The 22,506-nt window shown below is 32.1% G+C and overlaps 1 protein-coding gene across 4 annotated transcripts in view; it reads left to right on the top strand.

Annotated features, from left to right (window-relative positions):
* Positions 1 to 22,506, top strand: part of NCAM2 (neural cell adhesion molecule 2) — a gene marked incomplete at both ends in the record, with an annotated part of 498,781 nt that overhangs the window by 321,419 nt on the left and 154,856 nt on the right. For all 4 annotated transcript variants that reach the window (XM_082839435.1, XM_082839433.1, XM_082839432.1 and 1 more), the window contains 2 exons: positions 2,811 to 2,971; positions 5,895 to 6,040. In XM_082839435.1, the coding sequence (XP_082695561.1) occupies positions 2,811 to 2,971; positions 5,895 to 6,040 (307 nt within the window). The remainder of the gene's footprint in view (positions 1 to 2,810; positions 2,972 to 5,894; positions 6,041 to 22,506) is intronic.

Here is a 22,506-nt window from a genome sequence, read left to right as displayed (position 1 = left end):
ATTTAATGTGCTTAAATTTGTGTTTTAGGAGGTCTTTCTACTCTGGATGATAAGGATGCAAATTATTCCTGGTCTTTTATGAGCTCCTGGGATTGTTGTGCTTTATCTTTTCCAATGGTCCTTGCCTTACTCTTGGAAGATCTTACTGGAGTACACTCACTGATTAGTACTCAGTTAGAGATTGGTTGGAAACCTCTGTAGATCTCTGTAGTTCTCTTTCTTGTGCCTTCTTCTCACATTTTCTTACCTGGAAATTCTAGCCCCTTTAACTTCTATCAACTGAGAATTCTGTCTTCCAATTCAGATACACTGCCTGACTCTGTATGGGTTCTTCCTCTCTAAGGGGCAGCCTGGAAACTGCCTTCAGGTAGTAAACTATGGTGGTCCTCAGAGGTCACTGTCATGTGCTACCTGTTGACCAATGGTTGAAAACTGTTATTTAATCTCTGTGTCCAGTGTTTGTGTTGTTTAAAATGAGAGAGTAAATATGGTTTTGTTACTCCACTATGGTCAAGAGCGGAATTGTTCTCCCTTTTTTATCATTTCCATGAATCCTCTAATCCTAACCCTTACTTTCTTTTGCCTGGAAAAGTGGCATTTAGAGAAGTGGTTAGAATTTCAAAGGATGGCCCAGTGGAATTTCATCAGAATCCATTGGGAGTCTTTTTCAGACATAGACTTTCCACAGAAATGTACTATGAATAACATTGAGTACTTTCTGTATAATGGGTTTGTTGAGAGAGAAGTATTAAGACCTATTACCTGAGTTATTATTCTTTAATGATGTTTTTAAATTGAACTCTTTAAGGGAACATAATCTTTACAACCTGACTTCCTTTAAATTCTTCAAGACCTAACTATCCACTTCAAAGCTCAGATCATGGATTATTTTCCCACGAAAATTCCCAGAGTATTCCAGCCATCATCTTTTCCATTCTCTTCTATTATAATAGATCCCCTACCCCACCCCTCCCAACACACACACAAAGTTATGAATAAATGCATTAATGGGATCTATATTACCCTCTATTACTATCAATCAGACTATGAATTCTTCATGATAGGTGACCCTGTCTCACTCATTTGCTATACTTCAGACCTTTAGCACAATATTTCACATGAAGTACAGAAATAATCTCTTTATCATAAAGAACACTAGAATTTAGTTAACCTGCTGCTTATATTACAAACTAAACCTAAGTCTCTTCATCTGTGAATTGATGGGTGAGGAAATCATACTTAAAATTTAGTTATCTGATCTATGAATGAGGGTGGAGAGGGAAAATGCACATCTGTGAGCTAATTGTATTTAACCAGGTTAATAATATAGGGAAAATGTTTCCTAAGCCACAAATTGCTGAAACTTCTAGATGATGATGATAATGATGATAATGATACAAATTAATACTTTTTTATTCACTAGATTAAGAAATATATTGTATCACTAATTGTGGTGAAAGCCTTATCCATACATAAAATTCTAGGCAAAATTCTGAAATCTTGTCATTATTTATACTTCTAAATATTTGATTAATGAAAATATGAAAAAAAAAACAGAAAAGTACAGAGCACTATATACTTTTGTCACTAGTATTTATTAAGGCCTAATTTTTCACCACTCATGAATTTTTGCCCATTTCATGTTGTATTTACACATGTCAATAAAAACTGGAAAAATAGATGTTAACTGAGTCATAGAAAGACAAGGACTGTGTTAAGATATGTGGCAGTACTTTCTAGAAAGAAGAACTAGAATTCACTGCAAAGATCATTTAGAGTATCAGAAAAATATTCTGTTTCATTCTAGGTAAGATTTTTAATAATCCTTTTAGATATTCCTCTTTTTTAATTTACACTTGTATGGACAAGTAAATCCCCCTAAATTTTTACATTAGTGGGTCTTAAAATCAATTAATTGTCCATTTTACCATGTTGACAAGTAAAAAAGGAGAAAGAAAAGGAGAAGGAGGAAGTGGAGGTGAGGAAAATAAAATAACATGAAAAAGAAGGTACAATATAAGACTTCACACATATTAAGGGGAATTGTAGAAATTGTTTCAGATTTAAATGCATGTAAAATATGTTTTTTACTATAAGTTATTGTAAAGTTCAAAAGATGTTGTTTTAATGAACAACAAAACTAAAATTGAAAAAAAATTGAACACTATTTCAGTCCAGAAAGACCTTGGAAACTACTTAAAAATACTTATATCTGAGAAAAATTTCTTCTCACTAATGAATTAAATTGTTATCGCAGCCTAATTTCTATAACTTTTTTCATGTAATTCTTTCCTCTTACCCTTTTATTGGCAGTACCTATGTGCAATATAAATTCATTATTTATTTAAATTGCATTTACTTTGTCTTTGAAGGGTGTTTCTGTAGAAATTATATTAAACATGTCCCTGGAGCCTAGTAAAGAAGTACATTTCATAAATATGTGTTGACTCACCAACATGAAATGTGTGTTTGGAATTTAAATCAGAAAATAAAACTTTTTTTTTTTTGCTAATAATCAAAGTGAAAATTGAATAAAAGTGTTTTTTGCCTAAGATGAGTGTCAAGATTTCAACACAGCTCAAACGTTATTTTTGTTTCTAAAGTCAAAACAACTTACAAGTATAATTTTAATATTTATGCATTAAATTCTATTGAGCTAGTAAAAGTGTATGTTTGACTGGAATATAACTTTATCTGTCAATGACAGTAGCCATGAAATATTGACAGTTACAGGTCAAAAAGTTGAGTATGATCTGCTCTTAAGTTATGAAGTCAGGTTTATGAAGATCAACCTCTGTTTTCTTCTTTAGGAATGGCAAGTTTATTGAAGAAAATGAAAAGTACATACTGAAAGGAAGCAATAAAGAACTCACTGTCAGGAACATAATCAATAGTGATGGGGGCCCGTATGTCTGCAGGGCCACAAACAAGGCAGGAGAAGATGAAAAACAGGTACTTCTCCAAGTCTTTGGTAAGTATTATAGCATAGTAGTTAAAACTGTAATGTCTAGGGGGGGGTCTGAGTCAAATTCTACTCTGTCACTTATATGAGCTATTTAAATTTCCAAACCTAAGTCTCAGTTTTCTCATCTCTAAAATATATTTTAAAATTGCAGCAACCAGATAGAATTATTTTAAGAATTATATGAGATTATACATGTAAATTTTTGTAAAATATTTGCTGACTAATAACAGAGGCTGAAAGAAAATTCATTTAAATTACACATATTGGGATCTATTATATTATATATGGGTTGATCTTCATAAATCTTTAAATGACATATGTTGGGATCAGTTTTACTTTTAATATATTAATACTTCAAAAGAGCTCACCTATAAGGCTATAATTTGGAAACATTGACCTGTAACCATAATTAAATACTCCCTTTTCATTTTATTAAAAGGAAATGTACATAAATATCTTCCATATTTACCAAGAGCCATATTGCCTTCTTTGGGAAGCTTACAGAGTAGAAAACCGGTAAATTAATTTTTAATTATTGATTTATCCCCTATTATATTTGCAAGAGGAAAAAAATTTGCTGGTAAATGTTTAGAATGTGATTGTTCTCTTTAAAAAGTAAACACTAAAAATTATAGGCATTACTAATATTTAGTATGCTTTCTCCATTTTTAAAAACATTGTTATCAGAAAGCTTTCACAACAAAGAAAGGGGAAGGAAGGAGGGAGTACTCCATAAGAGTAAATGCTCTTTGGTGACCTAAATGAGAAGGAAATCCAAAAAAAAAAGAGGGGATATGTATATATGTATAGCTGATTCACTTTGCTGTACAGTAGAAACTAACACGGCATTGTAAAGCAACTATATTCCAATTTAAAAAAAGAATAAAATAATACATGAATCTGGTATTGAACTTTAAGAAAAAAAAGAAACTACAGGACAAACAAACAACTACAGGATTTCTTTAACAAATAAATTGGGTGGGGGCAGTAACTAAATATGGGTCAAAATAGACATAAGAGGAACCTCAACCAATCACAGTATATAGGCCTCATTTGGATCTTGATTCAAACAAATCAACTGTATAAGGTTTTATGAGAGACAACCAGGGAAATTTGAACACTGAGTAATTGGTTACTAATAAAGTTGTGTTATGTGTTATAACAGCAACAAAAAAAGAGTAAGAAGGACCAGTGGTTGCAGTTGGCAGAAGCAGGCATATTACTTAGACCAAAAGACAAATGGTAATACATGTGTGGACACACCCTCTGATAGCTGGTCCTGTAGGAGCTGTAACAGAAATGTTTTTCTATACTAGGGAGATTTTCATAAAGCTTATATTCAAATAAAATAAGACAGACAATAAAGAATATACCAAAGTATATTAAAAAAGAAAATTGGAATAAGATGTTCTAAGAAAGTAAAACTAGATTAATCAGGTAGTGTTGGGTAAAAAGAGCTGTTATTTTGGAGATCATGGTGTTGGAAAGTTACTCAGAAGGGTAATGTTTAGATGTGTTTACATAAAAATCTTTAATGATGTGAAATCAGCAAAGCTATGAGCCAGGAGAAAATTGTTCACATAGAGGGAAGAGTAAACAAACTTAAAATTATTAAAAATTATAGAAAGCATCTAATTTGTTCCATCAGTATTTCCCACTTAAGAAAATGTTCTCTATAAAATGTAAATGCTAAATATGGCTCAGTATAAAAATAAATTAATAATTAGAAATGATAGTGTTTGAGATAATTCCAAAGGATAAATAATCTCAGTCTATCTCAATGAGCTCATATGAAATATTTAGTTACTTTTAAAAATTAATCTGGCAGTAAGAACACAAAGAAAGTTTCTAATATTTTTGTCCTTTCAAATAGAAAATAATGAATGAAATATAACATGCCATATCACTGTATAATCACTTTGTATAGTAACATTGAACAGATATGTATTGTGTTTGACACAAAAGCATGTATATAAAGTGGAAATAAAACTAAATCCATTAAAGTCAATGGAGTAAACACTGAATTGTAAAAATATATATGCCATGTTTCTGATATCAGGAATCTAATTTTCTAGGATTAAGAACAATTTATTTACATTTCATAATTGATTGCATTTGGTGATTAAAAAGAAACCTGTTACTTGTTCTGAAATAGTAGTGTGCTGGCTTTTATCACTTTTAGGTTCAAACAAATAAAAACTTAAGAAATGCCAATAATACAGAATTTAAAAACTTAAAACTCTTTGGTATATGTAAATTTGTGGAGGGATGTAACTTTTAATATTAATATAATTTAAATTACTAGACATGATGTTTTGGTTTTTATAGAAGTCATAACTGTAAAGAAACAATTATCTACAATATGGAATAATATTAAGGTAGTCTAAGGTCAAAGTAAATCAGCTAGAATAATAAAGGTAAATAGTATGTATATATATATTTACTTGATAAATATTTTAAACATTGCACATAATTACACTTACTATATATTCAGAATACAATCATTATTTTTCTTCTTTGGTTTTTGTTTTTAAAGTTTAAGAGATAATCACTACATAAGCAGATGTCATACACAGACATACACACAGAAGCACTCATGTGACTTTACAAGAGGAAAATTTTATTTTTTAGCTTGAGGAAAAAATAATAAAGTGGCTTTTAATTGACAAAATCTTGGAAGGAATTATACTTTTTTATGTTGGTTTCTAAACCACTTAAAATTATTTTTGTAATCATAATCAATAGCATTATTTTCTAGTTTTTTCTCCTACAGTTTGCAACTCTCCTGGCACTCTTATAAAGCAAAGCATGACACTATATCTGCTCAAAGTTAATAATTCTGTACTATGCTAAAGGGTACTTAAATTGTCACCATGAATAGTAATATTTTCCTCCAATACAGATTGAGTAATGTATATATTTTTTACAGTACAGCCTCACATAATACAGCTTAAAAATGAGACTACATATGAGAATGGTCAAGTCACACTAATATGTGAAGCAGAAGGGGAGCCTATTCCAGAAATCACGTGGAAAAGAGCAGTGGATGGCATCACTTTTTCCGAAGGCGATAAGGTAACAGCAATTTAATATATAGTGTTTTTCAAAACTATTGTATTGGATTGGCCAAAAAGTTCATTCAGGTTTTTCCATACCATCTTAAGGAACTTTTGGGTGGAACCAATATTTTCAGTGTTTTGCATATAATTAAATATCACATTGGACTCCAATTTATCAAGTAACTTGTAGGAATGCAATAAATGGTTTAATTCTTAAAAAGGTGACTCTACCACAGTTAGCCTAAAAATAAATTCAGAGGAGAAAAAAGTCAAATTGTAATATTTAAAGTTGTTTTTCATTGAGCCAAAAATCTTAGGTTTTTAATATTGTTTCTTAAGTTTGCCTACATGCAAACTTTTGGTGTAAACTGTATCTATAAAATATCTTATTGCAATTTCAATTCCTCCACCTTGTGCTGTGAAAATGAAAATAATTTAAATTCACAAAATTCTGGCTGTCATTTAACTCTTAACTCTTTAGTATTATCTTTATGCAGTAGGACAGTAGGTTTCTGCCTTTATACAATCTATAACCTGATAAAGACCAATAAGTACAAACACAACAAAATACAGCATTTTGGTAAATGTCACTCTCATGTAAATTGGTGACTTTTCATCAAATGCATTCAAGTTCCTAAGAAATCAAGTAAACATTATCATATATTTCACTGCACTCCATAGATTTTCATTATCGTTATTTTTTGTAACTATTTATATAAGGCCCCAAGTATAAACCAAACTGAAACAGAAAGAAAAAGGCAGTGGATTAATAATATGATGGAATTGGCATTTTCACACATGTAAAAATTATCAGATTAAACACATAGATCTCTTTTCTTTCTCAGTGTTAAAGAGCAACCTTCTTAAAACCTCTTTCATTTGTTCAAATCAATTTCTGTTGAAGAAAATGATTTCTAAAATATAAGTACCTTTGACTTACCAACATTGATAGCAGAAAAATTTGAAATCAGTTTATTCAAAATATGCTTTCTATCCCTCCAACTCATCATGTAATTTTAACAACATGCTAACTCCATAAATTGACAAAAGAGGCTTCTCCCTGGCCATTTACTATTTATCTTTTGAAATAATGTATTCCTGCATATCACCCTTCTTAGCCCCATTTCCTCCTCATGATGGTATTTTTAAGAGCATATTTCTTTTGGCAATAGTTACACTATTTTGATATACTTGTTTTATATATGAAAGTTGAAAATCAAATTTATAAAATGTGAATGACATTGGCATTCTTCTGGCAACCCAGAAAAATGACATAGAGTTTGCTTTCATATTTTTTTAACTACTACGGTGCATTGCCAAATCTGGAAAGGAGTTATATCTCCATAAACTTCTTTAAAATTGTCCAAAAAAATTAGATATATATAACTGTAGATAACTGTTTTCATTGTCAGTTTAGTACTTTTCTTTGGACAAAATCACTCAAGAATAATGATTTTCATGTTTAGGCACCCTTATTAATTATACGTTCATATTCCTAACTCATACTTTCATTATTTTTTTATACTATATATTTCCTGAAAGTTCTCTTCTCAAACATAGCTTTTACTCTTCATTTAATAGATGTTTCCTTATGTTCATACCAATAATGAGAGGTACATTATATTCAGTTATTTTATCAATAAAAAGTTATCAAGTAACCAGAAGACCATGATATTTTATTCTATGCCCCAAGCCACCAAAACTACATACAGAAATTTCTTTGATAACAGTTGTGAAAAATAATCACCTAGTTTTTGTTTTCTAAGGACTATGTCTATTAAAGCACACATCTTTTTGTTTTTCTTTTGCTTTGTCACAAAACCATTATAGAAGCCCTAATACACTTTTGTTTTTCCAAACACAACTATTTTCCAGTAGATATACAAATTAAGACTACTCACTTCCTGTCCTGACTTTTCTCCAAAATTATTTTAAGAACACTGCCTTATTTCCTGGATGGTAAGCCTCCTTTCTCCTAACATTCCTAGTTTCTTCAACAGCCGAAATTCAAAAATGGAAGAGTTGAGCTGAGCCTTGAAGTAAGTCACATGTAGTTTTGAATCTCAGCTCAACCATTTATGTTGCTTCAGCTTTGGCAATACTATGTGAAGTCTTTTTAATATGAGTTTCTTCATCTTTAAAATATGGATAACAATACTTATTTCACTTATTGGTATTAGATGAAGAGTACATTGTAAAATGCATATGAAAGTCTTTAGGATATTGTAAATATTCAATAAACTTTGTTTCTTTATCATATTGCATAAATATTGAAGCATAATTTATCTTGTTTCTATTATTTTGAGTAAACTCAAATTGTTAATAGACTCCATAAAGTCTGATAACTAAAGTCTGATTAAACATTACCATAGAGTATATTGTGATTATATCTCTCTTGTCATGAAAAGTAACATGAGATTGTATTTGCCTTAAGAATCACTTGGAGAGCCTGTTAAAATGCAGACTCTAGAATCCCACTTTCTGAGGTTGATTTAGTATGTCAAGCACAAGACCTAGGAATACTTTAATAAACTCATCAGTTGGTGTTATATGGATGCTCTCCAAGTCATCCATACATTGGAAAGCAGTTCTCGAGCTCTAAGTCAAATGAAATTGAACAACTTATCCTTTCAACAGAAAAATACTCTTGACAAATTACTTGGCACCTTGGCACCTTGATAGGGGCTTGGAAATCACAGAATAAAACAATCAAAACTTTTCATTACTATCAATGAAAATGATAATTGTGTAGGTCATAGTGAAATATCATCAATAATATACTTCAAACTAATAACTCCATCCAAAAATAGGAAAATATATTTAGCAAATATGTTCATCATTGTAGATTTTCAAAGAAAGGGGTCTCAATTAATGTAGTCACATGTAGATATTTTCTGCAGCTATAGTTCTGTAGCACTATTGGACTATGCATGTTATTGGTGTAGTGTAAAGTATCTTTGCATAATATATCCTTCAGAAACAACAACAAAAAGTATAGTGCTTAAACACAGAACTCTTTTAAACTCATAACTATTTTCTCTATAATCTACTTTAATGCATCTTCCCTACATTTAAAATAATATATGTAATTTAAAAAACTCTCCTGAAAAATTTAAAAAATACATGTAATATGTAAGAAAAATACAGTATGCACTTGCTTTAGAAATATTTTTGTAATATCCATTGTTATTTTAAGATATTTTGTTCTTTATTTTACTTGTTAAAAAAATTTACAGTTTTACCTCAATAACTTTTAATTATACATTTATTGAAAAAATATGGGCAATTTATTTTAGTGATAACTTGATAATTTTTCATTAAAATATCAATTTACTTGGGTTATCAAAAATTTTATTAAATTGATAGCTTAATTTTAGCACATTATTTTTTTGGAGTCATCCTAAGATACATTTGTGTATAAAAATTAGAAAGCCCTGACCTCTTCATTTAATAGATGCTATATACATAACTGTAATAATAGTTAAATGCACACAATAAAGTTTAAGACAGAACCAAAGCTAATATCATGGAATGTGTTTAATTCAGCTATGACTCAAAAGTTGTAAATTGTTTTGCAATTTAAACACTAAGCAATCTAAATTTTTTACATTAAAAATCTTTTTCTAAATAAAACCATGCTTTTTCACAGGGTTGATTTGAGGATTATGTGAGTTTGTATGACTAGAGTGTTTTGAAGTCTCTGGTATAAAACTCTGTCATCTATTTTGAATCATTTTCCTTAAATGATCCCTTATTATCATTCTTACTGATCAATAAATATTAGTAGATGTACAATTATGAGTATTGTTAAATTAGTATGGGAAGGCATGAAGTGTCATTCAAGTCAAAATTTAATCTCAAATTTGTCACTTTGGCGTGTCATTTACCATGTTAATTCTCCTGCCTGATTTCAGTTTCTGCACATCTATATTAGGGTTATAATAAAACCTCCCTGGAAAAGTTTCTAAAGATGAAGTGAGAGCATGCAGATCAATATCTTAGACCCAGATTGAACTTAAAAGTGTTATCTTCTCTTTTCCTTGGAGGTATTTAGTCTTTAGATACTTTAGAAATGAGACAATGATCATATTAATTCTGTGACAATGACTGCTGCCCCAAAGAAACCAGATAAAAACTAGTATGAGCATAGTCATATGTATTGTATGAATAATATCATCCACAAAACAATAGAATGTTGTTACAGTTGTTGTAGGTTTTGCATCTTTGACATAGCTTTATGTAGAAGTTTACTATGATATAATCTCTAGCAATGTCATTTCAATGACTCATATATGAACTTGTCTTACCATACTAAATTCCAAATCTTGTAACTATATATTGCATTCCTCTTGGAAGTTGACAATGTTGGGAATCTGCATTTGAGTGTCATCTTAATCACTGTATGTGTCAATCTCTATCATTGCAGGGAAATACTACAGATGAGGGCTGTAACTTCCTATCCTGCATAAGGATAGACTTTCAGATTACTCTGAGAGGTAAAGCCTGGTCTTTACTCGGTGAGACACAATATCAGACTAGAAATACCACAGATTTATTACATCATCATCTTCTTTTTCCCTCTCTCCCAGGTCTATCTTCTCCCACTCTCCCCAGAATTTTCCTTTGTAGGAAGTAGGTCATTTTTTTGCTTCCTTTGGGCCCTATTTCACCTCCGATATTATGTAGCAATAAATATTGATTTGGAAGAGACACTTCCACATTCTAAGAAGTACCTAAACAAGTCATTAAGATAGGAAGAAAAAGAAATTATATGCCCCACAAAGCCAGGTTGCTTAAGAATGCCAGTTCTTCATCAATTTTCAAGATATGATTTCATATTCATATGATAAAATTGGTTAATTTTGAACATTTTTTAGAAATTTTGTTGCTTGTCATTTTGGGAGTAAATGGAAGTAAAAGATCTACAGGAAGTGATTTTTATCTCTAAAATTCTACAAAAATGTAAACATAACAGTAACCAATCTCATCTATGTGAATAGACTGTTTTCTGTAATAATTCTAAAGTGCTTATAATATTGTTTGGTGGATGACATCTCACATGAGTCATGTATCTACTCTTAAGATACAGAATCTATAATTATTTTATTTCTGGTATATTTGTCCTACAGAGTAAATTTTAGTCCTACCTCCACTAGAAATTAATCTCACTCTACATTGAATAAGAAGTATTTGAACTGTATAGCAATAATTTGTAACTGTTTTAAAGCAGAATTTCTCAAACTTCAGTCATTTGACCATCAGTTTCATTTCTTTTCCGTATTCATGTGCATACTGGACTGTTATACACTTAATTTTTTTTCTTTAAATTAAATTAGCTTTTTCTTCATTCTAATTCTAACCAAAAATATCAGTTACATTTTAAAGTGCACATCAAGTAAATCAAGTAAATATAAAACTATAAAATAAAATTTGTTCTAGGGGCTTCCCTGGTGGCGCAGTGGTTGAGAGTCTGCCTGCTGATGCAGGGGACACGGGTTCGTGCCCCAGTCCGGGAAGATCCCACATGCTGCGGAGCGGCTGGGCCCGTGAGCCATGGCCGCTGAGCCTGCACGTCCTGAGCCTGTGCTCCGCAACGGGAGAGGCCACAGCAGTGAGAGGCCCGCGTACCGTAAAAAAAAAAAAATTTGTTTTAAAAATAATACCTAAACTTAGCATGTGCACCTTTCCTGGTACACACACCATGCTTTTAAAACACTGCTTTTATTTCAAACATACTTTGAATTAACATGATACAAAGTTTAGCTACAAAATTTTGAGGACAGACCCTGTTATGCTTTCTTTTATTTGGGGGGTCAAGCACTTCCCTCCAGTAAATAAATATGCTACATTTTTAGGAAAGTTCACAAATCATAGTAAAAAAAAACATTTAATTTAAATCCTTAACACCAAATGATCTTTTCAAAATAATGCCAATAAACTCAATAACTAAAGCATAGTGATTTAACTTCAAAAACAATGTTTTTCTATTTTGCTGAAGTAAAATATGAAATGCTGGTAATGGTCTAAGTTTAGATCAACTCAAACTTTGTGATTAAAATAATAGGACTTTCTGTTCTTTTACATTCATTTGAAAAATGTGTTTTTCTGTGTCAAAGAAAACAAGCCTACTGATTCAACATTAACTTTAGTACTTTAAGTACATTTTGCTTTCTGTTCCTTTGAATAAATAGATGTATTTAAACTGAAATTTAAGATAAAAAAATACAAATTATGGTCTACTTTAACATTTAGCTTTGCATTTACAAGTCATAGTTGTACCAGAGTGTTTCTATTTTAATTGTATATAAGTAGTAAACATTTTTCTCCATGAATTGAGGCACTATGATCTGGACAATACTTACTTCAAATGTTCTTGCAGAATAAACTACCAAGACAAAAGGAATTTCTAGTAATAATAAAGATGGGCAGTTCTTTGATACAAGCACCTGAATAAAATATGTTTTAAATTTTATAACAAATTAAATTCCTAGTGTAAAAATATTTATAATTACATTACTGCATTCATTATTATATTGTTTTATGCTCTAGGATATTATTTTTTATTGCATAGGTACAGCTTTGGACCTAAGGAAAGTTCATGTTTTTAAATGATTTATTTAAACCACTTTTAATGGAGGGCAGAGGATAATGGAGTAAACTTTTCACATTATATGAAAATCTCTACTAAAAATTCTTAGATATTTTTATATATAAACTGTGAAAATTACATTAGCCTTTCTGTATTTCCCCCTTTTTTCATTCTAAAGCAAATACAAGTTCTTGAAAATTAAATTTAATAAAATGTAACAGTAAAATTATCTTTACAGTGACAGGAATTTATGTCACTAATGTTTCCTTTATCATTTGCCCAAGTTCTTTTAACAACCATCAACAAATATTATTGAGGGCTTTTGTGTTTACATGTGCTATACTATGCACAAAGAATATAGCAATGTAAAAAAAGTTTTCTGACTCATAGTGCATACAATTTAGGAGAGGAGATGGAATCAAAGCATATTTAAAATTAGCAATATTTTATTTATGAATATGCAATTTTGATATATGAAAACTCATATGCAAAATATCAATTTTAAGTATATAAGTAGACTTCTACAAAGCTACACATATAGCTGTGGCATAGTTTTCTGTTCTATCACAGACCCAGTTCAACTTGTTCTTCTGAAAGTCCTCTGTATTGGTGCATTTTGGAAAGTATATCTATCTACTCTCATTAGAATATTTCATTTCAATTTGCTCTAGGCTGAAAATTGCTTCGACTCTGATTTAAAAAGAAACTTTAAAAAATATTTAATGGTGTAATTGGCAACACCTTTGTATTACAGGAGACAACTTAAAATTTTCAACTCTTTTTTCTCTTTAAATAGAAATTACAAAATGAGACTAACAAATCCACAGTTACTGATTTAAGAAAGAGAGACTGTAGTGTTTCAGGTATCTGTACATTATTATAAAAGTTCCAGTTCAAATATTTTAAAGACAGTCATGTGCAGTTGAACTAGACAGATTGCTTGCTGTGGGTAGTAGTATGATAAAATAGTAGATGGAAGTTACAAAAATGCAGAAACTTTCGAAGACTCAGGGGTTATAGATAATGGAATGTATTAAATTCCAAATGACAGAATGTCCAGTCCCATGAACTTCTCTATCACAATTTATAAGATCATCAATGTCTAAAAAAAAAAAAAAAAACCTTTCATTTGATGTGACATTGTATTAGAAGATCTTAAATAATCTTTGTTACCCTGATATTCTGCCTTGCTGTGAAATTAAATCTTTGAGTTAATATTCGGGGAAGGGGGTGAGTGGTACTGAACCAAGGTTGTACATCAGAATCACATAAGGAGCTGTATTACACATATACCTGACTGAGCCTTACTCCCTGGGAAATGTCTGAGCCTCTCTCCCAGAGTTCTAACTGCACCTGGCTCCTAGATATTCTTATCCAGTATCTTTGACAGGGATTAGAGAGTTATATTTTGAAAAGCCCCAGAAATTGCTCCTGTGTTTGTACCCTGTAGAGAACCACTACCTTTAAAATTACTATGTGTCTTGCATCACAAACCCACACACACACACACACACATAAAAATACACACAGTCAATTTAATGTGATCTTGATATCCAATACATATATAAGATATATAAAAGGAATTAGTTTGTCTAACTCATGGATTTCTAGTCATGTTAACATTGGTATTCCCAGTTGGTATAAAACAGAGCTTAATGAATTGAAATTATGTGGTAGTTGCAACACTGATTCTTTGTGTCAATTTCTGGATTTGCCATTTACCTTCTCTGTGACTTCAGGGAAGTTGATGTATTTTTCAGTTCCATCATTGATAAAATAAATCCCCTTCAAACTCTATTTCCCTATTCTATAAATCTTTCTATTGATTCAGTAGATAATCACATATTTTAAGATACAGTTTTTATTTCCATGCTAAGCCCTTTTTAAATTCATGTATTTACTAATTTTTCAATTCATGCTTTTCTAATAACTTAATATAGTGAGGCAGTGTGTTTGCAATTTCCTTCTTCTATATAGCTTTTCCATATAACAATTATAAGAAAAGCTAAGATTACTTTGGCAATGTCTTTACATTGGAAAAACAATGTCAGTTTCTGGTTGTAGAGAGGAATGCTAAAGAGCATACTCCTGGCACCTGTAGATTTTAATGCCTGTATTTTTTTTTTTTCTTTTCAGAGGTAATGGGCTTTTCTGAAGGATTTTGTATTTGAATGACATTTTTAAGGTCTTTCTAATGCAGTTTTTCCTACTAGTGTTCTGAGAGCAGTATTATAGATCCCTGCTGGGCAATAGGCAAAATGGATACTTCTATTCCTCATCTGACATACGTAGGGCATAGATTATAATTAGGCATGTTGGAAATCTTCCTGGATGCTTCTGAGCTTGCTCAGAGGTGGGTTTTCAATCATTTACAACTCTCAGAAATTTCTTTTCCAGCCCACACCTCAAATAAAAATTATCAAAGAAGTCTAGTCATAAGTTCAACATGTAATTTAAAAAAAAACATTTTCAGAAAATCTGGGAAATAATTAAAAACTAAATATTTCATTGTTCTTTTAAAAAAACATCAGTTATTAATGAACTATTATTTTAAAATGTATATAAGTATATCCACTTGAAAGAAACTATCATCTTGTTTGTAGGATGATATGATATTAGTTCACAATTTTACCATAATTGTTCTGGGAAAAAAACATTATTTACATACTGAAAGTGATTTTTCTTTGGCTTTGTAGCAGAAAATATATTATTTTTTCTTGTAAATGCCATATTCTGTTACTGACTTCATGTGGTACTTACTTTATCTTATGAAGAAATTTACCACTGAAGAAAATATAGAATAATGTAGCTACAAAAAAAATGTAGATTTCAATGAATATTAATCGACTTAACAAAAATAACAAATTTTCTGCTAAATGTAATTTTGATTTATTTATGTGAAATTCTAGTGGAAAACAGGAACTAAATTCAAAAAACAAAATGAAATAAATTTGAATGAAGTGCTGTACAAGTAGACACAGTATATCTGAAAATATTTCAATAAACATTCTAATAAACAACTTGCAAAAAAAAATACATTTGATGACTTCCATTGTCAAGTTTAAGCATGAAGCAAAAACAAGTGCATAAAAAAATGTTAGTTACACAATAATTAATTTGTAAAATTGGATACATTTTCATGAAAGGTACTTTAACACAGTTATTATAATGCCCTCATTGCTTTGACTCATGGATTAACAGATAATAAATTTAAATAAAATATATTAAACAAAGATATCTTCAGTAATAACTCTGTTCAGCCATCTATTGAGTAGTTGTGTTTACTGAGGGGATAAAACCTTCTTAGTGAGGCTCTTCCTTGGCTACTATGTATTGTCATGATCTATATCTTGGAGCAGCATCATTGCTGTTGTTTTGTAATCCATAAAATTTCTTATTCAACTTTCTAAGTTCTTCATTCTTGGAAGCCAGATTATTTTGGATGCATATTTAATAGTGTATCTACTTATAAGAAAAACATTCATACTCTATCAAATATATAAAAATGATGTAATTTTAATATCTGTGGATCCTACCATCTTTTCCCTTGCCCAAATCACCCACCTTGTTCACTTCTTTTATTCCCCCGCTTAAATTTCATTGTCTATTATAATCACTATCACATATATACTCCTGGATCTTTTTTTGCTTTGTGAACTGTTTCTAGCAAAATATCAGTCATGGTTTAACCTCAATACCTATTCCACACATGTTGCAAGACAGCTGAAGTTAGCTGGAGGAAAACTACAATCATTCTGAATGATCTTCCTTTAAAATTGTGACCCATAGCTTAATGCATGCTCTTTGTGTTTTGCAGTACTCATGCCACATTTTCCTGGCTCATTTTCTTCACCAGTTTTAGATACATTTCCTCTATCCTCAAGTTCATAAACCTCCTCTGTTCTAAAAAAGCTCAGCTGGTGAACTGGTTCCTCTTTACTAAGAAAATAAAAACAATCAAAAGAAAACTGTAACAAATTCCTGTTACTACATCTACATCAAACATAGCTGAACCTATATATTACCATGAAGGTAATATTCAAGTTTTTATGTGGATGCTAGTTCCAATCCTCTCTAACATATTATAGACATTAATCCAATAATTTATCTCTCTATTTCCAACATTTTTTTACTCTCCACCTTATTTATTATTCCCATCAACATTCAAAAATATTTTATTTCTTTTATATATATTATAGCATATAATATATAATTAACATAATATGTAACTTATACACAACGTACATTTATGCATTTATGTATTTTTTAAATTTATTTATTTTAGTTTATTTATTTTAGTTTTGGCTGCATTGGGTCTTCATTGCTGCATGAGGGCTTTTCTCTGGTTGCGGTGAGGGGGGCTACTCTTCTTGGCCATGCACAGGCTTCTCGTTGCAGTGGCCTCTCTTGTTGCGGAGCACGGGCTCTAGGCATGTGGGCTTCAGTATTCGTGGCACACAGGCTCAGTAGTTGTGGCTTGTGGGCTCTAGAGTGCAGGCTCAGTTGTTGCGGCACGTGGGCTTAGTTGCTCCACAGCATGTGTGATCTTCCCGGACCAGGGCTTGAACCCGTGTCCCCTGCATTGGCAGGTGTATTCTTAACCACTGAGCCACCAGAGAAGTCCCTTTTCCTGTATTTCTAATTTTATTTTTTCTTCCAGTTTTATTGAGATATAATTCCCATACAACACTGTATACAGGTATACAGCATAATTATTTGACCTATATACATCATGAAGTGATTATTACAATAAATTTAGTGAACACCCAACTTCTCATATAGATACAAAATTAAAGAAATAGAAAAAAATATTTTCCTTGTGATGAGAACTCACAGGATTTGCTCTCTTAATGTTCATATATAACATACAGCAGTGTTAATTATATTTATCATGTTGTATCTTACATCCTTAGTACTTACCTTATAACTGGACGTTTGTGCCTTTTGACTGCCTTCATCCACCCCTGCCTCTGGTAACCACAAATCTAAATATGAACTCTTTTTCTATGAATTTGTTTGTTTTTGAAATATAATTGACTTTCAATACTATGTTAGGTTCTGTTAAACAATATAGTGACTCAGCAGTTCTACACATTTCACAATTATCTCCACAATAAGTCTAGTTATGGTCTGCACCCATACTTAGATATTACATAGTTATACAGGCACCCGTGGATCTGACCCCACCCACCAGTGTGCCAACACCAACTTTAGGACACCCTGGGCCCTGCAGCCAGCCATGGCAGGAACCAACCCAGTGCACCAGGGGACTGAAACCAGCACTAGGGCCCCCAGGGTCCTGTAGCCAGAGATCCCAGGACATGGCTCCACCCACTCATGGGTAAGCACTAGCCCCAGGACACCCTGGGCCCTGGCCCCACACATCACCAAGTTGACATAGAGATCCAGGACCCTGGCTCAACAACCACTCACCCTAGAACCCAGGTCTGCCAATCAGTAGGTCAGAACTACCCTCAGGAACCACTGGGTCTCTGTAGCCAGCCACCTTGTGACCCATCCTGCCCCAGAGGCCAGCATTCTCTGCACAAGGCAGAGCCTGGCAACCAACCAGACCCAAGCCAGGCACACCTACCAGACCATTCACAGTAGTCATCCTACCATAAGAGAAGGACCCAGGCAACTCACATGGGGGCACCCCTAGAGCATATAGGTCTGGTGAATAGAGGGGAGTGTGCTGCTGGGACACATAATACGCCTCCTGCAAAAGGCCACTTCTCCAAGGTCAGGAAATGTAACCAACCTACCAAATACATAGAAATAAAAATAGAAAATTAGACAAAATGAGTTGACAGAGTAATATGTCCCAAACAGATGAACAAGATAACACCCCAGAAGAAGAATTAAATGAAGTGGAGATAGGCAATCTACCCTATAAAGAGTTCAAATTAATGATTATAAAGGTGTTCAAAGAACTTGAGAGAAGATTGGATGAACAGAATGAGAAGTTAGAAGTTTTTAACAAAGAGTTAAAAAATATAAAGAAGAACCAAACAGTGATGAAGAGTATAATAATTGAAATGAAAAGTACAATAGAGGAATCAACAGTAGATTAGATGATACAGAGGAACAGAAAAGCGAGCTGGAAGACAGAATAGTGGAAATCACTGAAGCGAACAGAAAAAAGAATAAAGAATAAAAAGAAATGAGGACAGTTTAAGAGACCTCTGGGATAGCATCAAGTGTACTAACATTTGCATCATAGGGATTCCGGAAGGAGAAGAGAGAGGGAAATGGGCATAGAATATATTTGAAGATATAATAGCTGCAAATTTCCCTATCTTGGGAAAGGAAACAAACATCTAGGTCCAGGAAGCACAAAGAGTCTCAAACAGGATAAACCCAAAAAGGATCACATCAAGACACATTGCAATAAAAGTGGCACGAATTAAAGATGAAGAGAGAATATTAAAAGCAGCAAGGGAAAAGTAAGAAGTTACACGCAAGGGAACTCATGTAGTCTATCAGCTGACATGAGTTTCAGCAGAAATTCCATAGCCCATAAAAGAGTGGCATAATATTTAAAGTGATGAAAAGGAAACACCTACAACCAGGAATGCTCTACCTAGCAAGGCTTTCTTTCGGATTTGATGGAGAGATCAAAAGTTTTTCAGACAAGCAAAAGCTAAAAAGGTTCAGCACCATCAAACCAGTTTTAAAATAAATGTTAAAGGGACTTCTCTAAGCAAAAAAGAAAAGTCCACAACTAGAAATATGATAATTCTAAAAGGAAAAAAATTTCATTGGTAAAGACATATATACAGTAAAGTAAGTAAACCAACCATGTATAAAGCTACTAAGAAGGTTAAAAGACAAAAGTAATAAAACCATCTAAATCCACAATAAGTAGTTAAGAGATACACAAAACAAAAAGATGTAAAATATGATGTTAAAAACAGTAAGCATGTGGGGTGGGGTGTAAAAGTGCAAGGTTGTTAAAATGCATTTGAACTTAAGAGATCATCAACTTAAAATAATGTATATTTATATATTGCTATATATAAAACTCATGGTAACCACAAACCGAAAGTATCTATAATAGATACACAAAAAGCAACAGGAATCCAAACATAACATAACATAACATAACATAACATAACATAACATAACATAACATAACTAATGGATCACTGAAGAAATCAAAGAAGAAATCAAAAGATACCTGGGGGAAAATGAAAACAAAAACATAACAATCCAAAATCCATGGGATGGAGCAAAAGTAGTGTAAGAGGGAAGTTTATAGCAATAGAAGCCTACCTCAGGAAACAAGAAAAGTCTCAAATAAACAACCTAACCTTACTTATAATGAAAGTAAAAAAATAAGAGCAAGCACAACCAAAGTTAGCAGAAGAAAAGAAGTCAAAATATCAGAATAGAAATGAATAAATAGAGAATAAAAAAATGGAAAGATCAATGAAGTTAAGAGCTGGTTTTTTGAAAAGATAAATAAAGTTGACAAACCTTTAGTCAGACTCATCAAGAAAAACAGAGCGAGGGCCCAAATAAATAAAATTGTAAATGAAAAAGAATTTACAACCAATACCATCAAAATACAAGGGACAATAATAAATTATAAAGAACAATTAAATATGCCAATAAAATATACAACATGAATTGGACAAGTTCATATAAATGTATAATCTTCCAAGACTGAACCAAGAAGAAATAGAAAATAGGAACAGACCAGTTATCAGCAATGAGATTAAGTGAGTAATAAAATAGCTCCCAACAAACAGAAGTCCAGGACCAGATGGTTTTACAGGTGAATTCTATGAAACATTTAGAGAAGAGGTAACTTTTGTCCTTCTCAAACTATTCCAAAAATTTGCAGAGAAAGGATTGCTTTTGAACTCATTCTAAAAGGGCAGAATCAGCCTGATACTACACCAGACAAAGATATCACAAAAAAGAAAATTACAGGCCAATATAACTGATGAACATAAATGCAAAAATACTCAACAAGCTATTAGCAAACTGAATTTAACAATACATTAAAAGGATCATACACCATGATCAAGTGGTATTTATCCCAGGGGTGCAAGGATGGTTCCATATCTGCAAATCAATGTGATACACCACATTAACAAACTGAAAAATAAAAATCATATTCTCTCAATAGATTTGGAAAGGGTTTTGAAAAAAACTCAACATCCATTTTTGATAAAAACTCTTAATATAGTGGGTTTCATGGGAACATACCTCAACATAACAAAGGCCATATATGGCAAGCCCACAGCTAGTAGAAAAGCTGAAAGCATTTTCTCTAACATTAGAAACAAAACAAGGATGCTTCTTCTCATCACTTTTATTAAACATAGTATTGGAAGTCCTAGACACAGTAATCAGAAAAGAAAAATAAGATCAACCCTAATTGGAAAGGAAGAAGTTAAGCTGTCACTGTTTGCAGATGACATGATACAATGCATAGAAAATCCTAAAGATGCCTCTTAAAAACTACTAGAACTCATCAGTGAATTCAGTAAAATTACAGGACACATGATTAAATACAGAAATCTGTTGCATTTCTGTACACTAACGATGAACTATCAAGAAGTGAAATTAAGAAAACAATCTCATTCACCATTGCATCAAAAATAATAAAATACATAGGAATAATGTAACTAAGGAGATAAAAGATCTGTACTCAGAAAACTATAAAACACTGATGAAATAAATTGAAGATGATGCAAACGGATGGAAAGATATACTGGGCTCAGTATATCTTTGGATTGGAAGAATTAATATTGTTAAAATGACCATTCTATCAAAGGCAATTTAGAGATTCAATTCTATTCCTATCAAAATATCAATGGCATTTTTCACAGAAGTAGAACAAATAATTCTAAAATTTGTATGAAAACACAAAAGGCCTAAAGTAGCCAAAATGATCTTGAGAAAGAATAACAACGCTGGAGTTTTAATGCTCCCTGATTTCAATCCTACAAAGCTTCAGTAATCAAAACCATATGGTATTAGCACAAAAACAGATACATAGATCAATGGAACAGAATAGAGAGCCTAAACAGGAACACACACTTATATGGTCAATTAATCAATGACACAGTAGGCAAGAATATACAATACAGAAAAGATAGCCTAAATGGTGTTGGGAAAACTGAACAGGTACATGCAAAAGAATCAAACTGGACTACTCTCTCACGCCATGCCCCAAAATAAATTTAAAATGGATTAAAGACTAAATGTAAGACCTGAAGTCATAAAACTTCTAGAAGAAAATGTAGGCAGTAAACTCTTTGACATTGATCTTAGTAATATTTCTTTGGATATGTCTCTTCAGGCAAGGGAAACAAAAGCAAACCTAAACAAATGGGACTATATCAAACTCAAAAACTTTTGCACAGAGATGGAAACTATCAAAACCCAAAAAGGTCACCTACTTAATGGGAGAAGATATTTGCAAACCATATATCCGATAAGAAGTTAATATCTAACACAAATAACTCATACATCTCAACATCAAAAAAAACCAAACAACCCAATTTTAAAAATGGACAGAGTACCAGAATAGACATTTTTCCAAAGAAGACATACAGATAGCCAACAGGCACATGAAAACATTCTCAACATCACTAATCATCAGGGAAATGCAAATCAAAACCACAATGAGATATCACCTCACACCCGTTGGAATGGCTGTTATCAAAAAGGCAGCAGGGCTTCCCTGGTGGCTCAGTGGTTGAGAGTCAGCCTGCGGATGCAGGGGACACGGGTTCATGCCCCGGTCTGGGAAAATCCCACATGCCGCGGAGCGGCTGGGCCCATGAGCCATGGCCTCTGAGCCTGTGCGTCCGGAGCCTGTGCTCTGCAACGGGAGAGGCCACAACAGTGAGAGGCCTGCGTACCGCAAAAAAAAA

Source organism: Leucopleurus acutus, assembly GCF_964270905.1.
Source record: "Leucopleurus acutus genome assembly, chromosome: 5".
NCBI classification, from domain to species: domain Eukaryota; kingdom Metazoa; phylum Chordata; class Mammalia; order Artiodactyla; family Delphinidae; genus Leucopleurus; species Leucopleurus acutus.
This window is presented reverse-complemented; position numbering and strand designations above follow the sequence as displayed.